The following is a 23,372-nucleotide window of genomic DNA, read 5'->3' as shown; positions in this document are numbered from 1 at the left end:
ACTTGTAGGCTCATCTGGTTCATAAGCACCGACACCTGCATATGTGTCATGGGAATTCACGTGGGTGTTGAGAGAAGGCAGGAGGGTGTCTGTGGTAATTGGGCTATCGTAACCCTGTATACCCCCAGGTATCTATATTCATATAGCTGCATGCTTGTCAAAGGAAAAGGGATCATAGCAGACACTAGGAAAACCATGTAGCTGATGTTAAAGGTAATCTGTCCTCAATTTGTATTAACCAAATTGGACTTCTACCACCCCTGTGAAGTGCCCTGATGATTTTCTTTAAAGTGAATCTGTCAGCAGGCTTTCTATGTAACATAAGCGCAGCATAATGTAGGGGCGGACTCAGATTCCATCTATGTATTATTTACTGGTCTTTATGCTGTCGTTTTGATACAATTACTGTTTTCTCTTCTGCAGAGCTCTGAACGCTGAGCCCTATAATACCCGGCCCCCACCACTGATGAGTAGCTTTTGGTCAATCAATGGTGAGGGCGGGAAGTAGTTGTCTAGGAGGCACGAGGCAGCTAGACCTGCAGTGATTTTTTTCCTGATAAAACACTGATTTTATTGAAGCAATAACACACAGCCTAGTAAGTGACACATCACTGGAAATAGGGTCTCAGCCACTACATTATGCTGCTATCAGATTACAATCTGCTGACAGATTCCCTTTAAATACTCCGTCTCTTTCCACTGGTGTTGATCATGATTGTGTATGATGTTCTATGTCGCTGGAGGCAGAGTATCGACAGTCAACCTAAGAGGGTGGGAGGGGTGTAGAGAAAGCGAGCACCCAGCAGACACTGCTTTATCATTAATGTATGATTGATAACATATATGTATCCAGTACACATGGCTCCTGACCAGCTATCCTGCTGCATGGTAAAAACTATAGCCGGGATAAAAGGTGGCAAGTGGCAGATAATTTCCTTTTGTAATTAGAAAACCATTGGAATAGCATTGAATGTGTTCTCAAAAAGAGTGCAAGTTTGATCCATAATGTCTGTCTGTTCGTATAACCTGATTTATTTTTTTTCTCTAGAGATCCACGCCACAGGTTTTAACTACCAGAATGAAGATGAGAAAGTGACTCTGTCCTTCCCCAGTACATTACAAAAGGGTAAGAGATCCGCTGATCAAAAGTCATTGCTGTATTGTACTTCTGGTGCCTGGTGTGATTAGCTGAGTGGCCCCTTAAGGAGTCTCCTCTGTGGTGCCCCCCGGCTAATCCTGCTCAGAGGCGCCCTACTTAGGCTCAAAAGCGGGCAAAGTCTTCTATATGTTCTCCCTCTAGGTGTCGTGTATATGTGCTAGTCCTCTTCTGGGATCACAGGTCTTTGATCAGACTTAATTGCCGTTTTAGATTTGGAATTCTACTTTCATGTTTCCCAGACGCCTCCTGATGGCTGTAACATTTAGTCCTGTCCATGTACGTGCTCTTCTTCTGCACCCTGGTTATTGAGATCCCGCTGTTCACCATCTAATGGTATTAGGGCTGTGTAGGGAATCTCCCGCCTCTGGTTTATGCTTTCTTATGTATGTTAGGTACCGGGATGCTGAAGATTGATTTTGTCGGAGAGCTGAATGATAAGATGAAGGGTTTCTATCGCAGTAAATATTCCACAACATCTGGAGAAGTTCGCTATGCTGCCGTCACTCAGTTTGAGGTAAGGTAATATGTATCCTTGGTTGGATTACTGGAGTCACAGTATGGGTCAGCCTGAAGGGGTATTACGGCTAAGCTCCATTACCCATCGGAATGGCCGGTAACATCCCGTCTGTTACTACCTCTAATATACTCACTTCGCGTCAGGTAGCGGTGGATGTGACATCACTGGCCCCGCTAATCTGATGTGGGGGCAGAATATTCCTTTTAATGAGGTGTTTGTACCGGTCATAGAATGGAATAGGCTGCAGTAACTTGTAACATTTCTAATAGGGTTGAATAGAAGGAAACAGTCCAAAAGGATCAATGTTCACATTGTACAGCAGTGGCCACACAGTGTTTAGTTTACGCACGGACATAGCCATAGTAATGAAGAAAAGGAATCCAGTAATAGACTAGATTCTGATAAAATACTGCATTGAATAGAAATATTAAATAGAAGACTCAGTCAGTCCTAGGCCCAAAAGAATGCCCATATGGTCTCTGGCAGGGTGGTGGTACTCAGCATTTTTTAGACTGTTCGCGTGCTGCACTTACATACAGTGGCGACCAAAAGCTTTGCTTCTTTTTTTTTTTTGTGATTTACTTCTGTCTGGTTGTTTTGATTCCATTTTCCTGGTGATGAATTTGTCATGATGCAAGACCTTGGTTAAGACTAAAATACTTTATAATGTAAGTATGGTCATTTAATTAAAGAGAACTGACTGCCAAAAGTTTTACATGTACTATTTATTGATCACAACACAGATAGTATTCATTGTTTACAATGCCATAACTTAGTATTTTGTAGCATAGCCTCTTGCTTAAATTAGTGCACCACACCGACAGGACATTGAAACCACTAGGCTATTTCGGACCTCCTGAGAGATCTTGCCCCATTCCATTTTGCAAATCTGCAAATAATTCTTCTTTTTTGCTATGGGTACGGGCCCCAACTCGTCACTCTAAGGGTTAGTTCACAGGGCGTTTTTTGCTGCTTTTTTTTCTGCAGCAAAACCTGATCTTCTTGGCAGGAAAGAAGCTGCGTCAAAAAACGCAGGTTTAGGTGCGTTTTTGGTGCGTTTTTTGTTGTGCATTTGTTGCGTTTTTGGTGCGTTTTTTTTTTCTCTTTGTCCATGCTAATGTCCTTGGATTTTCAGTAGCAAAAACGCAGCAAATAATGATACCTGCATTTTTGCTGCACTTTTTTTCAACACCCATTCAAGTCAATGGGTGAAAAAACGCAGCAAAAACGCTGAAAGAAGTGACATGCTCTATGTCCAAAAAAAAGCGGCAAAGCACAAAATATTGATGAAGCAAAAAACCAATGTGTGTGCATGAGATTTCTGAAATCTCATAGGCTTTGCTGGTATTGTAAAAAGCAGCTGAATATTAGCCTAAAAAACGCTCTGTGTGAACTTACCCTAACTCATCCCAAAGGTGCTCTATAGGGTTTAAATCAGGTGATTGGCTTGGCCATTGCAACAAGCGAACATTTTTTTTTTTTCTAACCAATTTTTGAGTAAATTGGATATGTGCTTAGGATCATTGTCTTACTGGAATTACCAGCCCCTGCCTACTTTGATTTTACCATGTGGCAGCATTACATTCTCCAGTATATCCTTGTACATGGTAGCATTTATATTTCCATCAATTCTATGCAGAGTGCCAATGGCAGATACAGAAAAGTAGCCCCAAACCATGACATTGCCCCCACCATGTTTCACTGTAGGTGTTTGGTTCCTTACATCATTACGTTATCCAATTGAACGGTACATATAGTGCTTACCATCACTACCAAACAGATTGAACTTGGATTCATCCGGCCACAGCACCTTGGACCGATCTGTCGCTTTACATTGGCTGTGTTCTTGGCAAACTCAAGTCAGCCCTTCCGATTCTTAGCAGAGTTGAAAGACTTCTTCACTAGAACTCGTGCATTCAACCCTACTGCTCTTAGGCGTCGTACCACAGTTTGGTGACTCACTTTGACTCCCATGTTCTTTGTTCATTTCGTGTGAAATCTGTACAGAACTTTTGACATCAGATACTGACTTTTTATTAATAATGTGATCAACTTTGGAAAAATTTACATAAAGGGATAAAACGATGTCAAACACAATTTTCATCTTAACAATTTTTCTTAATAACTGACAATCATTTGCTTCCGGTTCATTAAAATTACCAGGAAAATGACATCATAACCAGAGTGAAGTAATTATTCTTTAACCCTGGTCTTTATCTTTGGTGGTGGATTTTAATTTTTTGCTCCCCTTCTCAGAGCCATAACTTTTTTATTTTTTGTTCAAAATGGCCATGTGAGGGCTTCTTTTTACCATGTCGTGTAATAGAAAAAGGGGGAAAAAATTCCAAGTGCGGTGAAATCGCAAAAAAAAAGTGCAATCCCACACTTGTTTTTTGTTTGGCTTTTTTACTAGGTTCACTAAATGCTATAACTGACCTGCCATTATGATTTTCCAGGTCGTTACAAGTTCGTAGATACCAAACATGTCTAGGTTCTTTTTTTTTTTTTATCTCAGTGGTGAAAAAAAAATTCCAAAGTTTGAAAGGAAAAAAAAAAAAAAAATTGCCATTTTCCGAAACCCATAGCGTCTCCATTATTCGGGATCTGGGGCTGTTTAAGGGCTTATTTTTTGCGCACCGAGCTGACATTTTTATTGATGCCATTTTGGTGTAGATACGATCTTTTGATCGCCCATTATTGCATTTTATTGCAATGTTGCAACTACCCAAAATAAATAATCGTGGCGTTTTCAATTTTTTTTCCTCGCTACTCCCAATTCCAGCCATGCTAAAGCATCCCCAGATCAACACCTGGTCGTCTAATTGATAGACGGAGACCTGGAGAGGCGTACAAGTGTCTTGTACCCACTGTCAAAACTGGTGGAGTATTGGTTATGATCTGGGGATGCTTCAGCAAGGCTGGAATTGGGCAGGTTAATCTTTGGGAAGGACGTATGAATCAAGCCTCGTATAAGGTTATCCTGGAAAAGCAGTTGATTCCTTTTGCTCAGGCAATGTTCCCCAACTCTGAGGACTGTTTTTTCCAGCAGGACAATGCGCCATGCCACACAGCTAGGTCAATCAAGGTGTGGATGAAGGACCATCACATCAAATCCCTGTCATAACCAGCCCAATCTCCAGATCTGAACCCCACTGAAAACCTCTGGAATGTAATAAAGATGGATAGTCAAAAGCAATCAAACAAAGAAATGCTTACGTTTTTGTACCAGGACTACCCAAAAGCAGTGTGAAAGACTGGTGGCAAGCATGCCAAGACACATGAGAGCTGTGATTAAAAAATCATGGTTATTCTACAAAATATTGATTTCTGAACTCTTCCGGAGTTAAAACATTAGTATTGTTGTTTCTAAATGATTATGAACTTGTTTTTTTTTTTTTGCATTATTTGAGGTCTGCAAGCAATCCATTTTTTTTTTGTTATTTTGACCATTTTCAGAAAATAAATACAAAATGTATTGCTTGGAACTTCAGAGACATGTTGTCAATAGTTTATAGAATAAAATATTTTACTCAAAAGTATACCTATAAAGAGAACAATCAGACAAACTGAAAATTTTGCAGTGGTCTCTTAATTTTTGCCAGAGCTGTATGTATATAATATTATATACCGGTATGTTATTTATAACTGTATTATTATCCTTCCTGTGTATTGCCACCTCTCTATTTTATTAATACTGCCCTATTCCTCCCCTTAATGGCATGAAATCTACCTGTTTTTTTTTCTTTTCCAGGCCACAGATGCACGCAGAGCTTTTCCCTGCTGGGATGAACCGGCTATCAAGGCAACCTTTGACGTTATTTTGATTGTCCCCAAAGATCGTGTAGCTTTGTCAAACATGGTAAATTTTATGTTCACTCCTCAAGTGCATCTTATAAAGCCAAATACGTAGTTTTTTCTATTTAGCCTCAGTTTTACACATGGTTTTTATCAGTGCTGTAAAATTGTGACCTCCCCCCTTCCTCACCTGTTGACTGGAGCATTAGGAAAACAGTAAAAGATTATATGTGACACTACTCCCCATTGCACTGTCCTCATGAGACGTAGGCTGTTCACAGTGGGAGGCTGCCATCATACCAAGATCAGGAGCAGCTAAAGTAAAGATCTGTCTGAGGGTTTTGAGGCTATTCAGGCATTGTTTTATTTGCATTGCCTTCAAAGGGGTTTTCTGGAATTTCACAACATTTGCTGCTGATTAGGAAATGTTCCAAAATTTCTAGTCACTGCTTACCATTCAAATCCATAGCTGCTCAGTGCCACCTTTCCAGTGGTCTCCTCAGTCCTGCATCATTATGTGCAGAACCAGTAGGGTCCGCCAGAACAGCAGTGCTGAAGCAGGAGGGGAATCCACTGGGATACATTCTTTTACAACTTTTCCTACTCTTCCAAAACCGGGGTAGTGATAATAATAAATATAATAATAATCTTTATTTTTATATAGCGCTAACATATTCCGCAGCGCTTTACAGTTTTTTGCACACATTATCATCACTGTCCCCGATGGGGCTCACAATCTAGATTCCCTATCAGTATGTCTTTGGACATTGATGTAGCCAAATATTGTTTGTGATTTTGTTTTTTCCTCTTTTTGTTCAAAGCGCCATAATTTTGTTTTTGTTTTTATTTTTCCATTTACATAGATGCATGAGGGATTTTTATTCTAGGTTTAAAATAACACCATAAATGCTACCATATAATGTACTATAAAACGGGGAAAAAATTAAGTGGAGTAAAATGGTGAAAAAATTCTGCCTTTGTTTTTTTGGGTTTTGTTTTTTACACCATTCGTTGTGTAATTAAAATTTACATGACAACATGTTTTTCAAAGTTAGTATGATTATGACAATACTATATGTAAACAGGTTTTTTTTAATGTTTTAACTGTTAAAAAAAAATTCTATAGTTTGTAAAGATAGATCACAAATAACAATTTGGTTTGTATTTTCTTTCTGCTGATATATTTGTATGAAAGCTGTTCTTTCATGCCATCTAATTAATTTAAATTGTAGCATTTTGTGGTACATTGACATTTTGATCACTTTTATTGCATTTTTTGGGGAGTGGCTGGGGTGATGCCGTGCTTCAGCCTTAATGGATGTAGCAATACCAAATAAGCTTTTTATAACTTTTTAATTTTTTTGGTGGGTAGAAAGGGGTGGCTTACACTTTTTTTTTTTTCTATTTTGTGCAAACTTTTTTTTTTTTTTACTCTTCACTTTATTTTTAGGTTAAACAAGAGCACCAACATGTGTCAGCAGGAGCCTTAAAGGGGTATTCACATTTCCAAGATCCTATCCCAATATATAGTAGGTGTAATGACATTTGAAAATATTTTCAATTAGAAATGTAGTAGTTTTTATGATTTTCTGTGTCTTTCCTCATGTGCAGGCATTGCAAGACCTTAGGTATCCATGGTTATGACCAGTAGCAAGCAACTAGCTAACTGTCACTAAATCAGTGGTCATAACCATGGATACCGAAGTTCCTGCACATGAGGAAAGAGACATAGCGGAATCAGAAACTATACTCCATTTCTAATTATAGGTATTTGCTAATATTATTATTATTTCACCTCCCACATATTGGGATAGGATCTTTGAGATGAGAATAACCCTTTAAGTAGCCCATGACAACTTACTGGAACCCCGCAACGGCATCGCGGGGAGGTCAGTAAGCATTGAAGATTGATAGTGGCATATAGGTGGATAAACAGCAGTAGGTCTGATGTTCATATAATATAGCCTGCACCATTCCCTGTGTAATATTACGTTTAACTGTTTAGGCATTTAAATCCTACAATAGCATAAAATGAAACCTCAAATATATTAAAGGGAACCTGTCACCAGAAAAAAACACTATTAACATTCAGATATGGGGTTAATCTTCAGGTTAATGGCGTTCCTAACCTGCCCGGCACCTGCACTTAGCCAAATGCTGTGGGTAGAAAATAAACCTTATTCCTCCCAGCAGCATTCCGGTTTCAGGCACTGGTTCGGTCACCGCTATAAGTATAGAGAGTGCTGTCTGTAACCGCGCCCCGGCTCTGCACTGGCTCTGCATTAGGGTCGGCTGATAGTGAGTACCTGGGGCACATTACAGATGCACCTCTGTATACTCAGAGCGGCCCTCGTGACTGAAACCGGAATACTGCCGAGAAGAATAAAGTTCATTTTCTGCTAAGTGCGAGCGCCAGGCAGGTTATTAACGCTATTAAGCTGCAGATTAACTCCATATTTGCAGGTTAATGGGGTTTTTCTGGTTACACATTCCCTATTAAAAGGGTTTCCTGGAAACTGATATTGAGGAGCGATCATTAGGATAACAGATTTGTGGTGGCCCAACACCTAGCAACCTCATGTACCAGCTGTTTGCAGGTCCAGCACGGCTCTGTGTACTGTGTAATGGCTGTTCTCGGGTGCTGCCATGAGCAGATACTGTATTTGTCTTATGGTTGTTGATTTACATTTTGTACTTTTTAAATGATGGTGTCAACTTCTTTTTTTCTTTTATTTATTTTTTAAATATTACATTGTTTAGAACCTCATTGAACGTAAGCCATACCCAGATGATGAGAACCTGGTGGAAGTGAAATTTGCACGCACCCCTGTCATGTCTACCTATCTTGTGGCCTTTGTGGTGGGGGAGTACGACTTCGTAGAGACTCGATCTGCTGATGGAGTGCTGGTCCGGGTTTACACACCAGTTGGAAAAGCAGAACAAGGAAAATTCGCCTTGGAGGTAGATTGTTTGGCTTTGGTAAATGTATATACTGTGGAGAAAATACAGTTGTGGCCAAAAGTATTGACACCCCTGCAATTCTGTCAGATAACACTCAGTTTATTCCTGAAAATGATTGCAATCACAAATTCTTTGGTATTATTATCTTCATTTAATTTGTCTTAAAGGGAACCTGTCACCCCGTTTTTTCCGTATAAGATAAAAATACTGTTAAATAGGGCCTGAGCTGTGCATTGCAATAGTGTATTTTGTGGACCCCGATTCCCCACCTATGCTGCCGAAATAAGTTACCAAAGTAGTCGTTTTCGCCTGTCAATCAGGCTGGTCTGGTCAGATGGGCGTGGTGTCTTCCCCCAGATCTTGCTTAGTTTTCCGTTGGTGGCATAGTGGTGTGCGCATGCCCAAGGTTCAGGAAAATGGCCGCCGCGATCTCATCTGCGCATCCCGCGGCCATTTTCCTGAAGCCGCGGCCAGCAGAGCGCCGCTTCTGCGCACGCGCGGCCAAAGGAAGATGGCCGCCCCCACCGATCACCAATGAAATATCGCACATCGCGCTCTTTTCACTCCCCTGTGCAGTGGATTCGGGACCTTGGGCATGCGCACACCACTACGCCACCAACGGAAAACTAAGCAAGATCTGGGGGAAGACACCACGCCCATCTGACCAGACCAGCCTGATTGACAGGCGAAAACGACTACTTTGGTAACTTATTTCGGCAGCATAGGTGGGGAATCGGGGTCCACAAAATACACTATTGTAATGCACAGCTCAGGCCCTATTTAACAGTATTTTTTATCTCATACGGAAAAAACGGGGTGACAGGTTCCCTTTAAATGAAAAAACACAAAAGAGAATGAAGCAAAAAGCAAAACATTGATCATTTCACACAAAACTCCAAAAATGGGCCAGACAAAAGTATTGGCACCCTCAGCCTAATACTTGGTTGCACAACCTTTAGCCAAAATAACTGCGACCAACCGCTTCCGGTAACCATCAATGAGTTTCTTACAATGCTCTGCTGGAATTTTAGACCATTCTTCTTTGGCAAACTGCTCCAGGTCCCTGATATTTGAAGGGTGCCTTCTCCAAACTGCCATTTTTAGATCTCTCCACAGGTGTTCTATGGGATTCAGGTCTGGACTCATTGCTGGCCACCTTAGAAGTCTCCAGTGCTTTCTCTCAAACCATTTTCTAGTGCTTTTTGAAGTGTGTTTTGGGTCATTGTCCTGCTGGAAGACCCATGACCTCTGAGGGAGACCCAGCTTTCTCACACTGGGCCCTACATTATGCTGCAAAATTTGTTGGTAGTCTTCAGACTTCATAATGCCATGCACACGGTCAAGCAGTCCAGTGCCAGAGGCACCAAAGCAACCCCAAAACATCAGGGAACCTCCGCCATGTTTGACTGTAGGGACCGTGTTCTTTTCTTTGAATGCATTTTTTTCTCCAGTAAACTCTGATGCCTTTTGCCCAAAAACCTCTACTTTAGTCTCATCTGACCAGAGAACATTCTTCCAAAACGTTTTAGGCTTTTTCAGGTAAGTTTTGGCAAACTCCAGCCTGGCTTTTTTATGTCTCGGGGTAAGAAGTTGGGTCTTCCTGGGTCTCCTACCATACAGTCCCTTTTCATTCAGACGCTGACGAATAGTACGGGTTGACACTATTGTACCCTCGGACTGCAGGGCAGCTTGAACTTGTTTGGATGTTAGTTGAGGTTCTTTATCCAACATCCGCAAATCTTGCGTTGAAATCTCTTGTCAATTTTTCTTTTCCGTCCACATCTAGGGAGGTTAGCCACAGTGCCATGGGCTTTAAACTTCTTGATGACAGTGTAGACACAGGAACATTCAGGTCTTTGGAGATGGACTTGTAGCCTTGAGATTGCTTATGCTTCCTCACAGTTTGGTTTCTCAAGTCCTCAGACAGTTCTTTGGTCTTCTTTCTTTTCTCCATTCTCAATGTGGTACACACAAGGACACAGGAGAGGTTGAGCCAACTTTAATCCATGTCAACTGGCTGCAAGTGTGATTTAGTTATTGCCAACACCTGTTAGGTGCCACAGGTAAGTTACAGGTGCTGTTAATTACACAAATTAGAGAAGCATCACATGATTTTTCGAACAGTGCCAATACTTTTGTCCACCCCTTTATGTTTGGTGTGGAATTATATCCAATTTGGCTTTAGGACAATTCTTTTTGTGTTTTTTCATTTAAGACAAATTAAATGAAGATAATAATACCAAAGAATTTGTGTTTGCAATCATTTTCAGGAAGAAACTGAGTATTATCTGACAGAATTGCAGGGGTGTCAATACTTTTGGCCACAACTATAAGTATTCGAGCTAAAATGTAATGTTGCCCAGCGACCGTCCCAAAACCTTAAAGTTCCGTTGAAGATCTGTATGGAGGAGTGGGCCAAAATCCCTGCTGCAGTGTCTGCAAACTTGGTCAAGAACTACAGGAAATGTCTGACCTCTGTAATTGCAAAGGTTTCTGTATCAAATATTAAGTTTTGTTTTTCTATTGTATGAAATACTTATTTCATGCAATAAAATGCAAATAAATTATGTACAAATCATACAATGTGATTTTCAGGATTTTTTTTTTTAAGATTCTGTCTCAGTTGAAGTGTACCTACAATAAAAATTACAGATTTCTCCTACGTATCATTGGGGGACACAGGACGAATGGGTGTTATGCTGCTGCCTCCAGGAGGACACTAAGTTAAACACACACAAAAGATTAACTCCTCCCCTGCAGTATACACCCACAGGCTGGACAATCCAGAGCCAGTTCTTACTTAGTGTCTCAGGAGGCACTTGGGTCCTCAGGACCCCACCAATTTTTGTTTTTAATGGAAGGGAGCGACAGGCAAATTTTCAGCTCTGATCTCTCCCGCACCAACAACGGGCAAGTACATGGAGCGTTCCTCCTGTATCCTTTCCCGCGACGATGGATGCCAGCCCTGGCTCACTTTCCAGTGTGGCGACGGTTCCTTAGCGTTCCGATCTCCCTCCCTCCCTGTCAGGCGACCACGGGGACTAATCATCCACCTAAGTTTCCTGGAGCCAGGGCACAGCCGGACAGAATGCCATGGCGTCCGTGCAGCCGCCCACTGCATCACCACTGAACATAGCGGATGTTGCACGGCGGCAGAAGCTCTCCACCCTCTCCCTACTAAGGTGAAGGTGGATGGAGCATCGGCCCCATCGCACAAGGTAAGTGCGGGGGCCGACCAGCTGACAGGGGACCGCCCGTTCAGGGATCCCTTATCCTCTTTCTAATGCGGCGCTGCAGCCGCGGGGCAGCTTTATAATGGAGGCATGGCGGGCAATCCGGCGCTCTGTTAGGGCGGAAATCAGACTCCCTCCCTCATACAGCGGGATGGCGGTGGCTATGGCAGCGTTCCGACGCGCATAGCAGGGAATCCACCGCCCGCCCACGACACGCCCCCCTCCCTCTCTCTCTCTCTCTCTCTGGGTGCTTCTCGTTCCCGAGAAGCGCCCTTCTCACATCTCGGCGGCCATCTTGGACCAGGAAGTGCGCTGGCGGCTCTGCAGCACCACAGCGCACAGGACTTCAGGATCTCCCTGCCAAGCACCGCAGAACTTGGTGAGACGCACTCAGTAGGATTGTCTCTTCCCCTGCCAGTACGCTCACTTTATGGCAAAGATGTCACAGTCTAAGCAAAAACGGACTGGAAAGACCCACTCTGTTATTTTTGCTGTGTGCACCTCCTGCAAGGTATCTCTGCCCCGAGGTCACACTACCCCGCTGTGCTCCGCCTGCGAAATGTCTGCGGCACAGGATACTCCGGCCTCTGACCCGGAATGTAGTGAGCCTAGTACCCCCGCATGGGCGTCCTCCCTTGCTCGATCTGTGGCATCCTTGGAAAGGACGATACAGTCCCTCCGTGACCCGTCCCTTACCCAGGGCGCTTCCACGGATGATGTAACGCGGCCTAAAAACCCCTCTCGGCCTAGAGGTCGTACCGTTTCCAGAAGCCCTCTCATCTAGAAAGAAGTCCAGGGTAATATCTCCGGTCCGTGATCAGCCCTCCGGCTCAGAGAGCGAAGTCTCTCGTCACTCATCCCCAGCTCATAGCAGGGAATCCTTTCTGGACGACGCATCCAGCGTGTCCTGTTCCCCAGAGTATCGTCACGACCAAGAGACCCTAGATTCTCTCATAGACTCGGTAAGTCAGACGCTACAGTTAGAGGAGGAAACCCCGTCCAAGGCGGTTCATCCCGTGTCATTCGGGCGAACCACAAAGGCTCATAGATTTTTTCCTACGCATCCTCAATTCAAGGACATTGTCGATCTCCACAGAGTCCGTCCGGATAAACGCTTCTCAGGTCAGAAGGCTATGCAATTGAAGTATCCGTTTGCTCAGGACCTTGCTAAGGAGTGGTCTCAGTCACCCTCCGTGGACCCGCCAGTGTCGCGGCTAGCCACCAAGGCGGTTCTATCCTCCTCCGAGGGCGCGTCCATCAAGCATCCCACTGATAGACAAATTGACCAGATGGCTCGCTCGGCTTTTGAAGCTTCCTCGGCTTCTCTCTTCCCTTCTTTTGCCGCCACATGGGTTGCAAAAACCATGACCCATTGGGCCGAGTCTTTAGCCTCTACAGCACTACACGCCGACTTACCCCCCGAAGTTTCACACCTGGCCACTCAGATTGCCAGAGCGGGGGACTTTGTAGTTTCCGCATCCTTAGACGCGGCCAACTGTGCCTCACAGGCAGCGGCCAATGCTGTCACGATCCGCAGATCCCTTTGGCTCAGGGACTGGAAAGCGGACTCAGGATCCAAAAAATCTCTCACGTCCCTTCCATACCAGGGCGAACGCCTTTTTGGGGACAAACTAGATAAAATAATCGCAGACTCCACAGGGGGAAAGAGCAAATTCCTTCCCCAGCAACGGACCTTTCGCCCCTTTCGCAACCAACAGGGCCGAGGCCGATATTTCCGTTTCGGCTCCAATTGGTCCAATCCTCCCTCCGCGCCACCCGGCGCCGGGAGAGGTCAGCGCAAGGACAGAACCTCCCAGCCATCTTACAAACCTTCTCCCTCTTGGAGAGGCAGACCCAGACAACAGGGGTCCAGGGGGCCCAGACCTAACAGGTCTCCACCTCAATGACTCTTGGCAGACGCCAAAGGACACCGACAGAGTTGGCGGCCGCCTACTCTTCTTTCGGGAGGCGTGGCTCTCGGTAGTTCCCGACTGATGGGTCCGCGAACTGGTATCCTTCGGTTACAAGATAGTTTGTCTCTCTTCCCCCATCTCGTTTCTTCCAGTCCCCTCCTCCCAGAGCAAGGGTCCGTCAGTATTTTCAGGCCATAAGATCGCTATGGGAAGACGGGGTCATCATCCCGGTACCTCAGAACGAGAGGTACCAAGGTTTCTATTCCAATCTTTTCATTGTACCAAAGAAGGACGGCTCAGTACGTCCAATATTGGACCTCAAGCTCCTCAACAAGTACGTCCGTGTACGTCAATTCCGTATGGAGTCCCTCCGCTCGGTAATTGCCTCTCTGGAAGAGGGCGAGTTCCTTGCATCTCTAGATGTTCAAGACGCTTACTTGCACATTCCCATCCTACCGTCTCATCAGCGCTTCCTCCGCTTCGCGGTCCAGGGGCACCATTTTCAGTTTGTCGCCCTACCTTTCGGGCTGGCCACCGCTCCTCGGGTGTTCACCAAGGTCATGGCAGCTGCCGTGGCCATTCTACATGCTCGAGGCATAGTGGTGTTGCCCTACTTGGACGACATCCTCATAAAAGGCCCCTCTTTCCGGTCCTGTTCAGAAGCGGTAGACGTCACTATAAATACCTTTTTGCGCCTGGGCTGGAAAATCAATTTCAAAAAATCTTCCCCAGTCCCGGCCCAAACCATATCCTACCTGGGAATGATCTTAGACTCCTCTCAGGGTCTAGTACTTTTGCCTCCGGAAAAGGTATCCACTCTTCAGAGAGAAGTCCGGAAGCTTACTCAACCTCGCTCTCACTCCCTACGCTTCTCCATGAGGGTACTCGGCAGGATGGTGGCGGCAATGGAGGCAGTGCCCTTTGCGGTTTTTCACCTCCGTCCCTTACAACACGCCATTCTGGCAGTATGGGACAGGAATCCCGCCTCGCTCGACCGCCGTCTCCTTCTCTCTCGCCCAATCAGACAGTCCCTCAGGTGGTGGACCAAGAGGTCCTCCCTGACTCGGGGGAAGTCTTTCCTTCCGGTGCACTGGCTGGTTGTCACAACGGACGCCAGTCTCTTCGGCTGGGGTGCAGTGTTCCAGCGCCACTCGACTCAGGGTCGCTGGTCTCCGCAGGAGTCCCAGCTGCCCATCAATATCCTAGAGATTCGGGCAATCAGACTGGCTCTCCATCATTTTCAGCCGTTCCTCTCCGGCCGTGCGGTCAGAGTCCAGTCCGACAACGCCACTGCGGTAGCCTACATCAACCGCCAAGGGGGCACTCGCAGCAAGGCGGCCATGGTCGAGGTGACGCTAATTCTCCGCTGGGCCGAGACTCATCATTCCATACTCTCAGCAGTTTTTATCCCAGGCGTGGAAAACTGGGAAGCGGACTTTCTCAGTCGCCACAGCCTCGATCCCGGAGAGTGGTCTCTCCATCCCGCAATCTTTCACCAGATATGCTCTCGATGGGGGACCCCGGACGTGGACCTAATGGCATCTCGCCTCAATTGCCAGGTTCCCGTCTTCATGGCCAGGTCTCACGACCCCTCAGCCTTCGGAGCTGACGCTCTCGTCCTCTCATGGCAGGGTTTCAGACTCCCATACATCTTTTCCCCAATTCCTCTTCTGACAAAGGTGATCAGGAAGATCAAGGCAGAACGGATCCCAGTACTTCTCATCGCTCCGGACTGGCCGCGCAGGACATGGTATGCCGAGATGGTTCAACTGGTCTCAGACGTACCTTGGAGGCTGCCGAGTCGCGCAGACCTCCTGTCTCAAGGGCCCATTTACCACCCGAACTCAGAGGCCCTGTGTTTAACGGTGTGGCCGTTGAGTCCTGGGTACTGAGGCAGAAGGGGTTGCCCCAGACGGTGATATCTACCATGCTCCGCGCACGCAAGCCTTCTTCTATGCGCATCTACCACCGCGCCTGGAAGGCATACTTCGCCTGGTGCAGGAAGCGGGGACGTTTCCCCCTCCGTTTTTCTATCCCTCACATTTTGGAATTCCTCCAATCAGGCGTAGACTTGGGTCTTGCTCTCAGCTCTCTTAAGGGCCAAATTTCTGCTCTCTCGGTTCTTTTTCAGAGAAAGATTGCAAACAGATTGCAGGTCAGGACCTTCATCCAGGGTGTTTCTCATATGGCTCCGCCTTACAAGATGCCCTTGGAACCATGGGACCTGAACCTAGTTCTCTGTGCTCTTCAAGAGCCCCCCTTTGAGCCCTTGCATGAAGTGTCTTTGCTGTTCTTGTCTTGGAAGATTGCCTTCCTCGTGGCTGTCACGTCTATTAGACGTGTCTCTGAGCTGGCAGCTCTGTCGTGCCGACCTCCTTTCCTCGTGTTCCACCAGGACAAGGTGGTTCTGCGGACATGTCCGACTTTTCTTCCGAAGGTCGTTTCCTCCTTCCATCTTAATGAGGAGATTGTCCTTCCCTCACTGTGCCCTGCTCCTTCCCACCGCACGGAAAGGACGCTCCACACTCTGGACTTAGTGAGGGGTCTCAGACGTTACGTCTCCAGGACTGCATCTCTCCGTAGGTCAGACGCCTTGTTCGTTCTTCCGAAGGGGCCACGGAAGGGACTACCCGCTTCCAAGGCCTCCATTGCCAAGTGGATTCGTTCCGCCATCCAAGAGTCCTACCGTGTCAAGGGTCACGCCGCACCTCCGGGGATCAAGGCTCATTCTACCCGGTCAGTCGGCGCGTCCTGGGCCATCCGGCACCAGGCATCGGCAGCACAGGTCTGCAAGGCTGCTACATGGTCCAGTCTACATACGTTCACGAAGCACTACCAGGTGCACTTTCAGGCTTCGGCAGACGCTTCCGTCGGTAGGCGAATCCTACAAGCGGCTGTGTCTCATCTGTAGTTTGTAGGCTCGCTCAGCATTTATAACTTCTGGTGACCCACCCAGGGACTGCTTTGGGACGTCCCATTCGTCCTGTGTCCCCCAATGATACGTAGGAGAAAAGGAGATTTTTGTGTACTCACCGTAAAATCTTTTTCTCCGAGTCATCATTGGGGGACACAGCACCCTCCCTGTTAGCCTAGTTGGCTCAATTGTTCTTTTCAGTCTGTGTTTTGACTATGACATGTTTTCTGTTTGTTAACTGGCTTACTCCTACTGCTTTGTTACCGAACTGGCTCTGGATTGTCCAGCCTGTGGGTGTATACTGCAGGGGAGGAGTTAATCTTTTGTGTGTGTTTAACTTAGTGTCCTCCTGGAGGCAGCAGCATAACACCCATTCGTCCTGTGTCCCCCAATGATGACTCGGAGAAAAAGATTTTACGGTGAGTACACAAAAATCTCCTTTTCTCCATTTTGTAGATGGTAAAACTTGCAAAATTATTATTTATTTATACGTCAGCATTGATTCCATAGTGCTGTACATGAGAAGGGGATACGTACAAAATCCAGGTATCGCTTACAGTACACAAGCTAACAATGACAGACAGGTACTGAGGGAAGAGGACCCTGCCCTTGCGGGCTTACATTCTACAGGATTATGAGGAAGGAGACAGTAGGTTGGGGGTTGTAGTGGCTCCAGTGATGTTGAGTTTGCAGAGTGGTCAGTGCAGGCTGTAAGCGTTCTTGAAGAGATGCATTTTCAGGTTCCGTCTGAAGGATTCGAATGTGGTTGAGTCGGACGTGTTGGGGCACAGAATTCCAGAGGATGATGGATATTTGGGAGAAGTCTTGGAGGTGATTGCTTGAGGAATTAATAAATGTGGAGGAGAGAAGGAGGTCTTGGGAGAACTGGAGATTACGTGAGGGAAGATATCCGGAGATTAGTTCGGAGTTATACGGAGGAGAAAGGTTATGGATGGTTTTGTAGGTCAGTGTTAGTAGTTTGAACTGCATACGCTGAGGGAATTGGGAGCCAGTGAAGGGATTTGCAAAGAGAGGAAGCAGGGAAGTAGTGCCGGAGACTGATGAATTAGTCGGGCAGCAGAGTTAAGGATGGACTGGAGAGGTGCGAGAGTGTTAGAAGGTAGGAGGATGTTGCAGTAGTTCAGGTGGGAGATGATGAAGGCATGCACAAGAATTTTAGTAGGTTGGGGAACGAACAGATTTTGGAAATATTTTTCAGCTGCAGGTGACAGGAGGTGGAAAGAGCTTGGATGTGTGGTTTTAAGGACAGGGCAGAGTCATGGGTTACTCCGAGACAGTGAATTTCCAGTACAGGGGAAAGTATGATGTCATTTATTGTGATAGATAGATCAGTTAGGGAAGATACTTAAGATGGAGGAAAGATGATGAGTTCCGATTTGTCCACATTGAGCTTGAGGAAGCGAGAGGAGGAGGATATGGCTGATAGACACTCTGGGATTCAGCAGAGAGGGCACGTCTGGGTCAGAGAGGTATAAATGAGTGTCATCAGCTTACAGATGGTACTGGAAGCCATAAAACTTTGAGTTGTCCCAGGCTGATGGTAAAGTAGGGGTTCTAGGACAGAACCTTGAGGGACTCCCAGCAGAGAGAGAGTGTGATGAGGAGCTAGTGTGGGAGTAGGAGACTCTAAATGTGCGGTTGGTAAGATATGAGGAGATCCAGGATACGGCAAGGTCTTAGATGCCAAAGAAAGAGAGGATCTGTGTCGGAGGCAGAAGACAGGTCAAGAAAGAGGAGGATAGAGAATGGTCTGTTAGCTTTGGCTATATCAAATGCTTATTTTTATTTAAAAATGGTCCGTGTATCAAATACTTATTTTCCCCACTGCATGTACGTGTGTGTGTGTGTGTGTGTGTGTGTGTGTGTGTGTGTGTGTGTGTATATAATGTGGTACTTTCTCTGCCAACAAACATTTTTGTCTGTCACTCATTTTAGGTTGCTGCTAAAACTCTCCCTTTCTATAAGGATTACTTCAATGTTCCGTACCCTCTTCCCAAGATTGACCTCATCGCAATCGCAGATTTTGCAGCGGGTAACGTTTGCACTGTGTGGCCTACTACACTGGTGACGCCTTCATTTGGTGTACCTCTTCCCTCACTTTCTATTTATTTTTCACAGGAGCTATGGAAAACTGGGGTCTGGTTACATACAGGTGCGAATGTTGATTCTATGTCCCCCTATCTTGCTAATCTGGTCATAGGTCAAGTTATCTCCATTACACTGTGGTAGCTTTAAGAGTCTGAACATCTGCTCATGATCTAAGCCATATTAAGCTACTTTATTATCTTAAGATCCCCTTAGAGCTCTGAGGAATGCTGTTTTGCATCTTTCAAAAATGAAGTGCTCTTTTGTTTTCTATTTTTTTTTCTCTCCCACAGTTGTTGTATTGCTATAATTATTTTTGTGGATATGATGATGTACAATGGCCTGTAAATAATAAAAATGGAATAGGATAGAAATCAAAAGTCAAAGCACTAGTTTTATGGTTTTTGCTGTGGATTACCTTTACTTTGCAGCAAAATCTTCAGCTGTGGAAGATTCTCTGAAATAAGACAAAAAAGTGGTAAAACTCTGGCATTTCTGTGCTGACACTTGCCTAGTCCCTGCTAGTCTCAAATTATTGGTCTCCAGCAATCAGACGTTGCATTAGTTACCGTATATACTCGAGTATAAGCCGACCCGAGTATAAGCCAAGGCACCTAATTTTGCCACGAAAAACTGGGTAAACTTATTGACTTGAGTATAAGCCGGGTATGCATTGTCCCCCTCATCCCTATTCTGGTATGCATGGCCTCCTCATCCCTGTCCTGGTATGCATGGCCCCCTCATCCCTGTCCTAGTATGGTTTGTCCCCTCACCCCTATTCTGGTAGGCGGGGCTCCCCGGTCCCTGTCCTGGTAGGCGGGGCTCCCCGGTCCCTGTCCTGGTAGGCGGGGCTCCCCGGTCCCTGTCCTGGTAGGCGGGGCTCCCCGGTCCCTGTCCTGGTAGGCGGGGCTCCCCGGTCCCTGTCCTGGTAGGCGGGGCTCCCCGGTCCCTGTCCTGGTAGGCGAGGCTCCCCGGTCCCTGTCTGCATGGTTCCTATGAAAAAAACAAACAAACATCCTACTCGCCTTCCTGCGCGCCCTCGCAGCAAACCCGTTCCATCCCCATCAGCTCTTCCTGTGCTAAGTGATCACTTGGCTCTGCTCATTAAGGTAATGACTATTCACTCCACGCCTATGGAAGTGGAGATGCCTGCATAGTCATTACCTTAATGAGCAGGGCCACGTGATCGCTCGGCACAGGAAGAGCTGCTGGCGCCAGAACAATGGAGATGCAGCGAGGGCGTGCAGGAAGGTGAGTAGGATGTGTGCTGGCAGCCGGCGGCTGCGGGTGTCACTGTGTGCTATTACAGGCGGCACAGGCTTTAGCCACAGCCGCTGGCTCCTGCCTTTGTAACCCTCTGCTCCGCCGCTCCCCCTCCCCCGCCGGCTTTCTGGGACAATTGACTTGTGTATAAGCCGAGGGGGGGGGGGGGGGGGCGTTTTCAGCACAAAAAAAGTGCTTAAAAACTCTGCTTATACACAAGTATATAAGGTATATGTCTATGTGCCATCACTAGACAGGCACTGGTTTGGCTATGAGACAAGCATAGCGAGTGCCAGAGGATCACAAAGATTAAAAAGTTTGGCTTACTTAGACACTGATTCCTTTATGAAGTATTTAAGTTACTTTTATTAATTTTGTAGGGAGACTGCACTGCTTATCGATCCCAAGAACTCATGCTCTTCGTCTCGCCAGTGGGTAGCACTAGTTGTGGGACATGAGCTGGCACACCAGTGGTTTGGGAACCTAGTTACTATGGTAGGTGCTGCTATTTTTCTGGCTATTAGTTTTTATCTTATGAAGCAAAATCCTTGCGGGGGAAAAAAACAAAATATTAATTTGTTAATGATCGTGTTCCTGGAGGTGATGGATGTCTTTACAGACACAATTTCCATCTAAGGCCTGTTTCACAAGTCCTACAGACCAAGGTATCTGGATCAGCCATCAGAAGACCCGAACTCATGAGATATGTTCGTCTGAGTTTGGTCTGGAGACCCTCAGCTGGTCTTGACATTGCAGTCCGTACTATATGAATGTCAGACATGTAAAAACAGCCTTAAGTACTGAGCACTGGTTATTAGAATAATAGGAAAGCGCCAAACAGTCTGTCAATTTAGCAGACAACAGAAGGGAAAGTATTAGTTTTCCATAGCAATTTGAGGTTTGGAAAAGCCAAACATATAGGTTAGAAATACAGTCTCTGGCTGCAATACCTGTGCAGTAGATTTTACATGGGCTTTTAGAGCTGCACAAATAAATGTAGTCAGCAGGTAAATCCTGCCGCTCTTTAGTCCCATATAGCTCTGCATTTATAGACTGAAATATGTCTCTTCTCTGTCAGGAATGGTGGACCCATTTGTGGCTCAATGAAGGATTTGCCTCCTGGATTGAATACCTCTGTGTGGATCATTGCTTCCCTGAATATGATATATGGACACAATTTGTTTCTGCCGATTACACTCGTGCTCAAGAACTGGATGCCCTGGATAATAGCCATCCAATCGAGGTACTGCCATTCACTTTATTAATGTTTTTTTTTTTGTAATTTTGATGTAGTGGCTTCAACCAAAACTAATCAAAAGGACCCTCTGAAGCTTTCCTTAAATGCATATCGGCCTGGCATACCATCCAAACGTATGTGGACCTCCTGGTTATCCCCCAGCAGCATATGTCGGGGGATAGGGCGTTGTCATTTCAGCTGCTGCATCCTTTTTTCTTTGGAGATATGTCTCTGAGGATGCTTAAACCCCTCCTAATGAGAATTCGATCGGAAGTTTGGGACCAGTATGCCATCCAGAAGAGACTTCAGCTGACAGCTTTCTGTTTTGAATGGTCAGCCAGAGCTCATTCATTCCCCTAAGCATATGTGTACACTTGATCATCCTCTTTTTCTCTGATGAATTAGTAATCTGTAGTTTTAGTCATTTTGTGCTGCTTTGTGATCTCCACTGCACCATGAATTCTAGTACTTTGGGTAGAGTCCATTGGTATTCAGCATGGATGTCTGAGTCGTGAGATAAGCCACAAACCACTTCTGGGGGATCCACAATGTAGGAAGGGTTTTACTTTACTTGTATCACCATTGATCAGATCTGTGGCTGGGTGAAATTATTATTCTCTGTTGCCTGAATGTGACATTAATACAATTATTCCTCATTCAGACATGTGTTTTTCAAGTATGTTGTAGCCATGGTTTTCACAGATAGAACACGTACTCCAGTCTATGGAGCTGTTCATATGCCTTCTTTTTTTTTTATTGGCATCAAGGAGGACAATCGCCCATTCAAATCTGTGGCTCCTTTAAAATCACAGGCAGCATATGGATACAGTCTGTGCTCTGTCTTTGATTAGGTAACTTGTAGTAGATGGGAAACTCGGAAGAAAAACATTGACACTTAGGCCATTTTTTGCAAACGTGAGAAATTACTGATGTCTAAATGAGGTCCTATTTGGGAAGTGTAAGTAATTTGCCTTTATTATATTTGTATTAATTTTAAAAAACTATGCATGTTTTTTATTACATTTTTCAATGTAGGTGGATGTTGGCCATCCCTCTGAAGTGGATGAAATATTTGATGCCATATCATACAGCAAAGGAGCATCTGTTATCCGTATGCTGCATGATTATATTGGTGATGAGGTAAATATGGTGTACATTAACTCCTTAATTACTCAGTAAAATGGATGACTAAAGCTGGCTGAACTTCTGTGGTAATAGCTTTGGATTCGCCCTTTTTCAAACTTTCTCACTAGATAGACATAGACAAGCAGCAATGGATGTTGTATAATTTAGGGTTTTGGTGTGATTTCCCATTTCGTGGATGAAATTCACTGACAGATGTTTTGAGATTCTGTTTCTATCTCTGTACTGCAATTTTCTTTAATGTTACCGTTATGTACATTCGTTCCTGGTGATGATTTATTGGACATCAAATCTTGTCTGTTTGCTATATCCTTAATGTATCTGAGCCTCAATTAACTTTAATTGGTTTACAAAAAATGGACTAAAGCTGGCCTTACACTATAAAAGGAATCTATCTCCAGGTTTTTGCTACTACATGAGAACAAATTAATGTAAGAGCCGAGACCCCGATTCAAACGATGTCTTACTGGGCTGCTTGCTATCGTTTTGGAAAATCCATGTTTTTATCTGCTACAAATATACAAATTCTCTGAATTCTGACCTCTCTATAGCCCATACCTCTAATTGGCAACTATCTGCTATGCACAGGGTACATACAAAGCTGTCAAACAGTGATGGGGGTGACTTACACAGAGCTCATGAGTATGTGGGGGCTACATGGCAGCAGGTTTAGTAGTCCTCTAGTGATGATCTGATGATCTACTGCTGATAAAATGGTGATTTTATCTAAACCACAGCAAGCAGCCCAGTAATCGACACATCAGTGATGTCAGGGTCTCTGTTATGTTGCTCTCAAATTAAGTGATAAAACCTGATGACTGATTCCCTTTAAATAAATAGTGGGAGAGAGGGAAAAAAGTTAATCTCCCACAGGAACAAAAAGCTCAGACATGTTGAAATCTAACATGGCTGATCCAATTTTTCGACTAAAACTGCCATCTGATGAGTTTGACCCCCTGGGTGAATAGTGGCGTAGATGTATAACGCTCGTCCGGGAGTGGGTGTATTGAGCAGGCTCAGGAGCTGATTCTGCACCATTCCTAGGAGATGATGGGTATTATTTAGCCATCATCTGTTTTTGGCAGCAGCTATTGGAGCCAAGCCCTACTTGCTGCTGTTGAACTATCGCTG

The 23,372-nt window shown here is 45.1% G+C and overlaps 1 protein-coding gene across 1 annotated transcript in view; it reads left to right on the top strand.

Annotated features, from left to right (window-relative positions):
• The window catches only part of NPEPPS (aminopeptidase puromycin sensitive), a 70,311-nt gene that overhangs the window by 34,228 nt on the left and 12,711 nt on the right, over positions 1 to 23,372 (top strand). Inside the window, exons 3-11 of the mRNA XM_077252274.1 lie at positions 1,049 to 1,126; positions 1,552 to 1,673; positions 5,428 to 5,535; positions 8,232 to 8,432; positions 18,449 to 18,545; positions 18,632 to 18,665; positions 20,242 to 20,356; positions 20,940 to 21,104; positions 22,134 to 22,238. Coding sequence (XP_077108389.1) covers positions 1,049 to 1,126; positions 1,552 to 1,673; positions 5,428 to 5,535; positions 8,232 to 8,432; positions 18,449 to 18,545; positions 18,632 to 18,665; positions 20,242 to 20,356; positions 20,940 to 21,104; positions 22,134 to 22,238 — 1,025 coding nt within the window. The remainder of the gene's footprint in view (positions 1 to 1,048; positions 1,127 to 1,551; positions 1,674 to 5,427; positions 5,536 to 8,231; positions 8,433 to 18,448; positions 18,546 to 18,631; positions 18,666 to 20,241; positions 20,357 to 20,939; positions 21,105 to 22,133; positions 22,239 to 23,372) is intronic.

The sequence above is a fragment of the Ranitomeya variabilis genome, chromosome 4 (genome assembly GCF_051348905.1).
Source record: "Ranitomeya variabilis isolate aRanVar5 chromosome 4, aRanVar5.hap1, whole genome shotgun sequence".
In the NCBI taxonomy this organism is placed as follows: Eukaryota; Metazoa; Chordata; class Amphibia; order Anura; family Dendrobatidae; genus Ranitomeya; species Ranitomeya variabilis.
The sequence above is the reverse complement of the archived record's forward strand: the minus strand, read 5'-3'. Positions and strand labels throughout refer to the sequence as shown.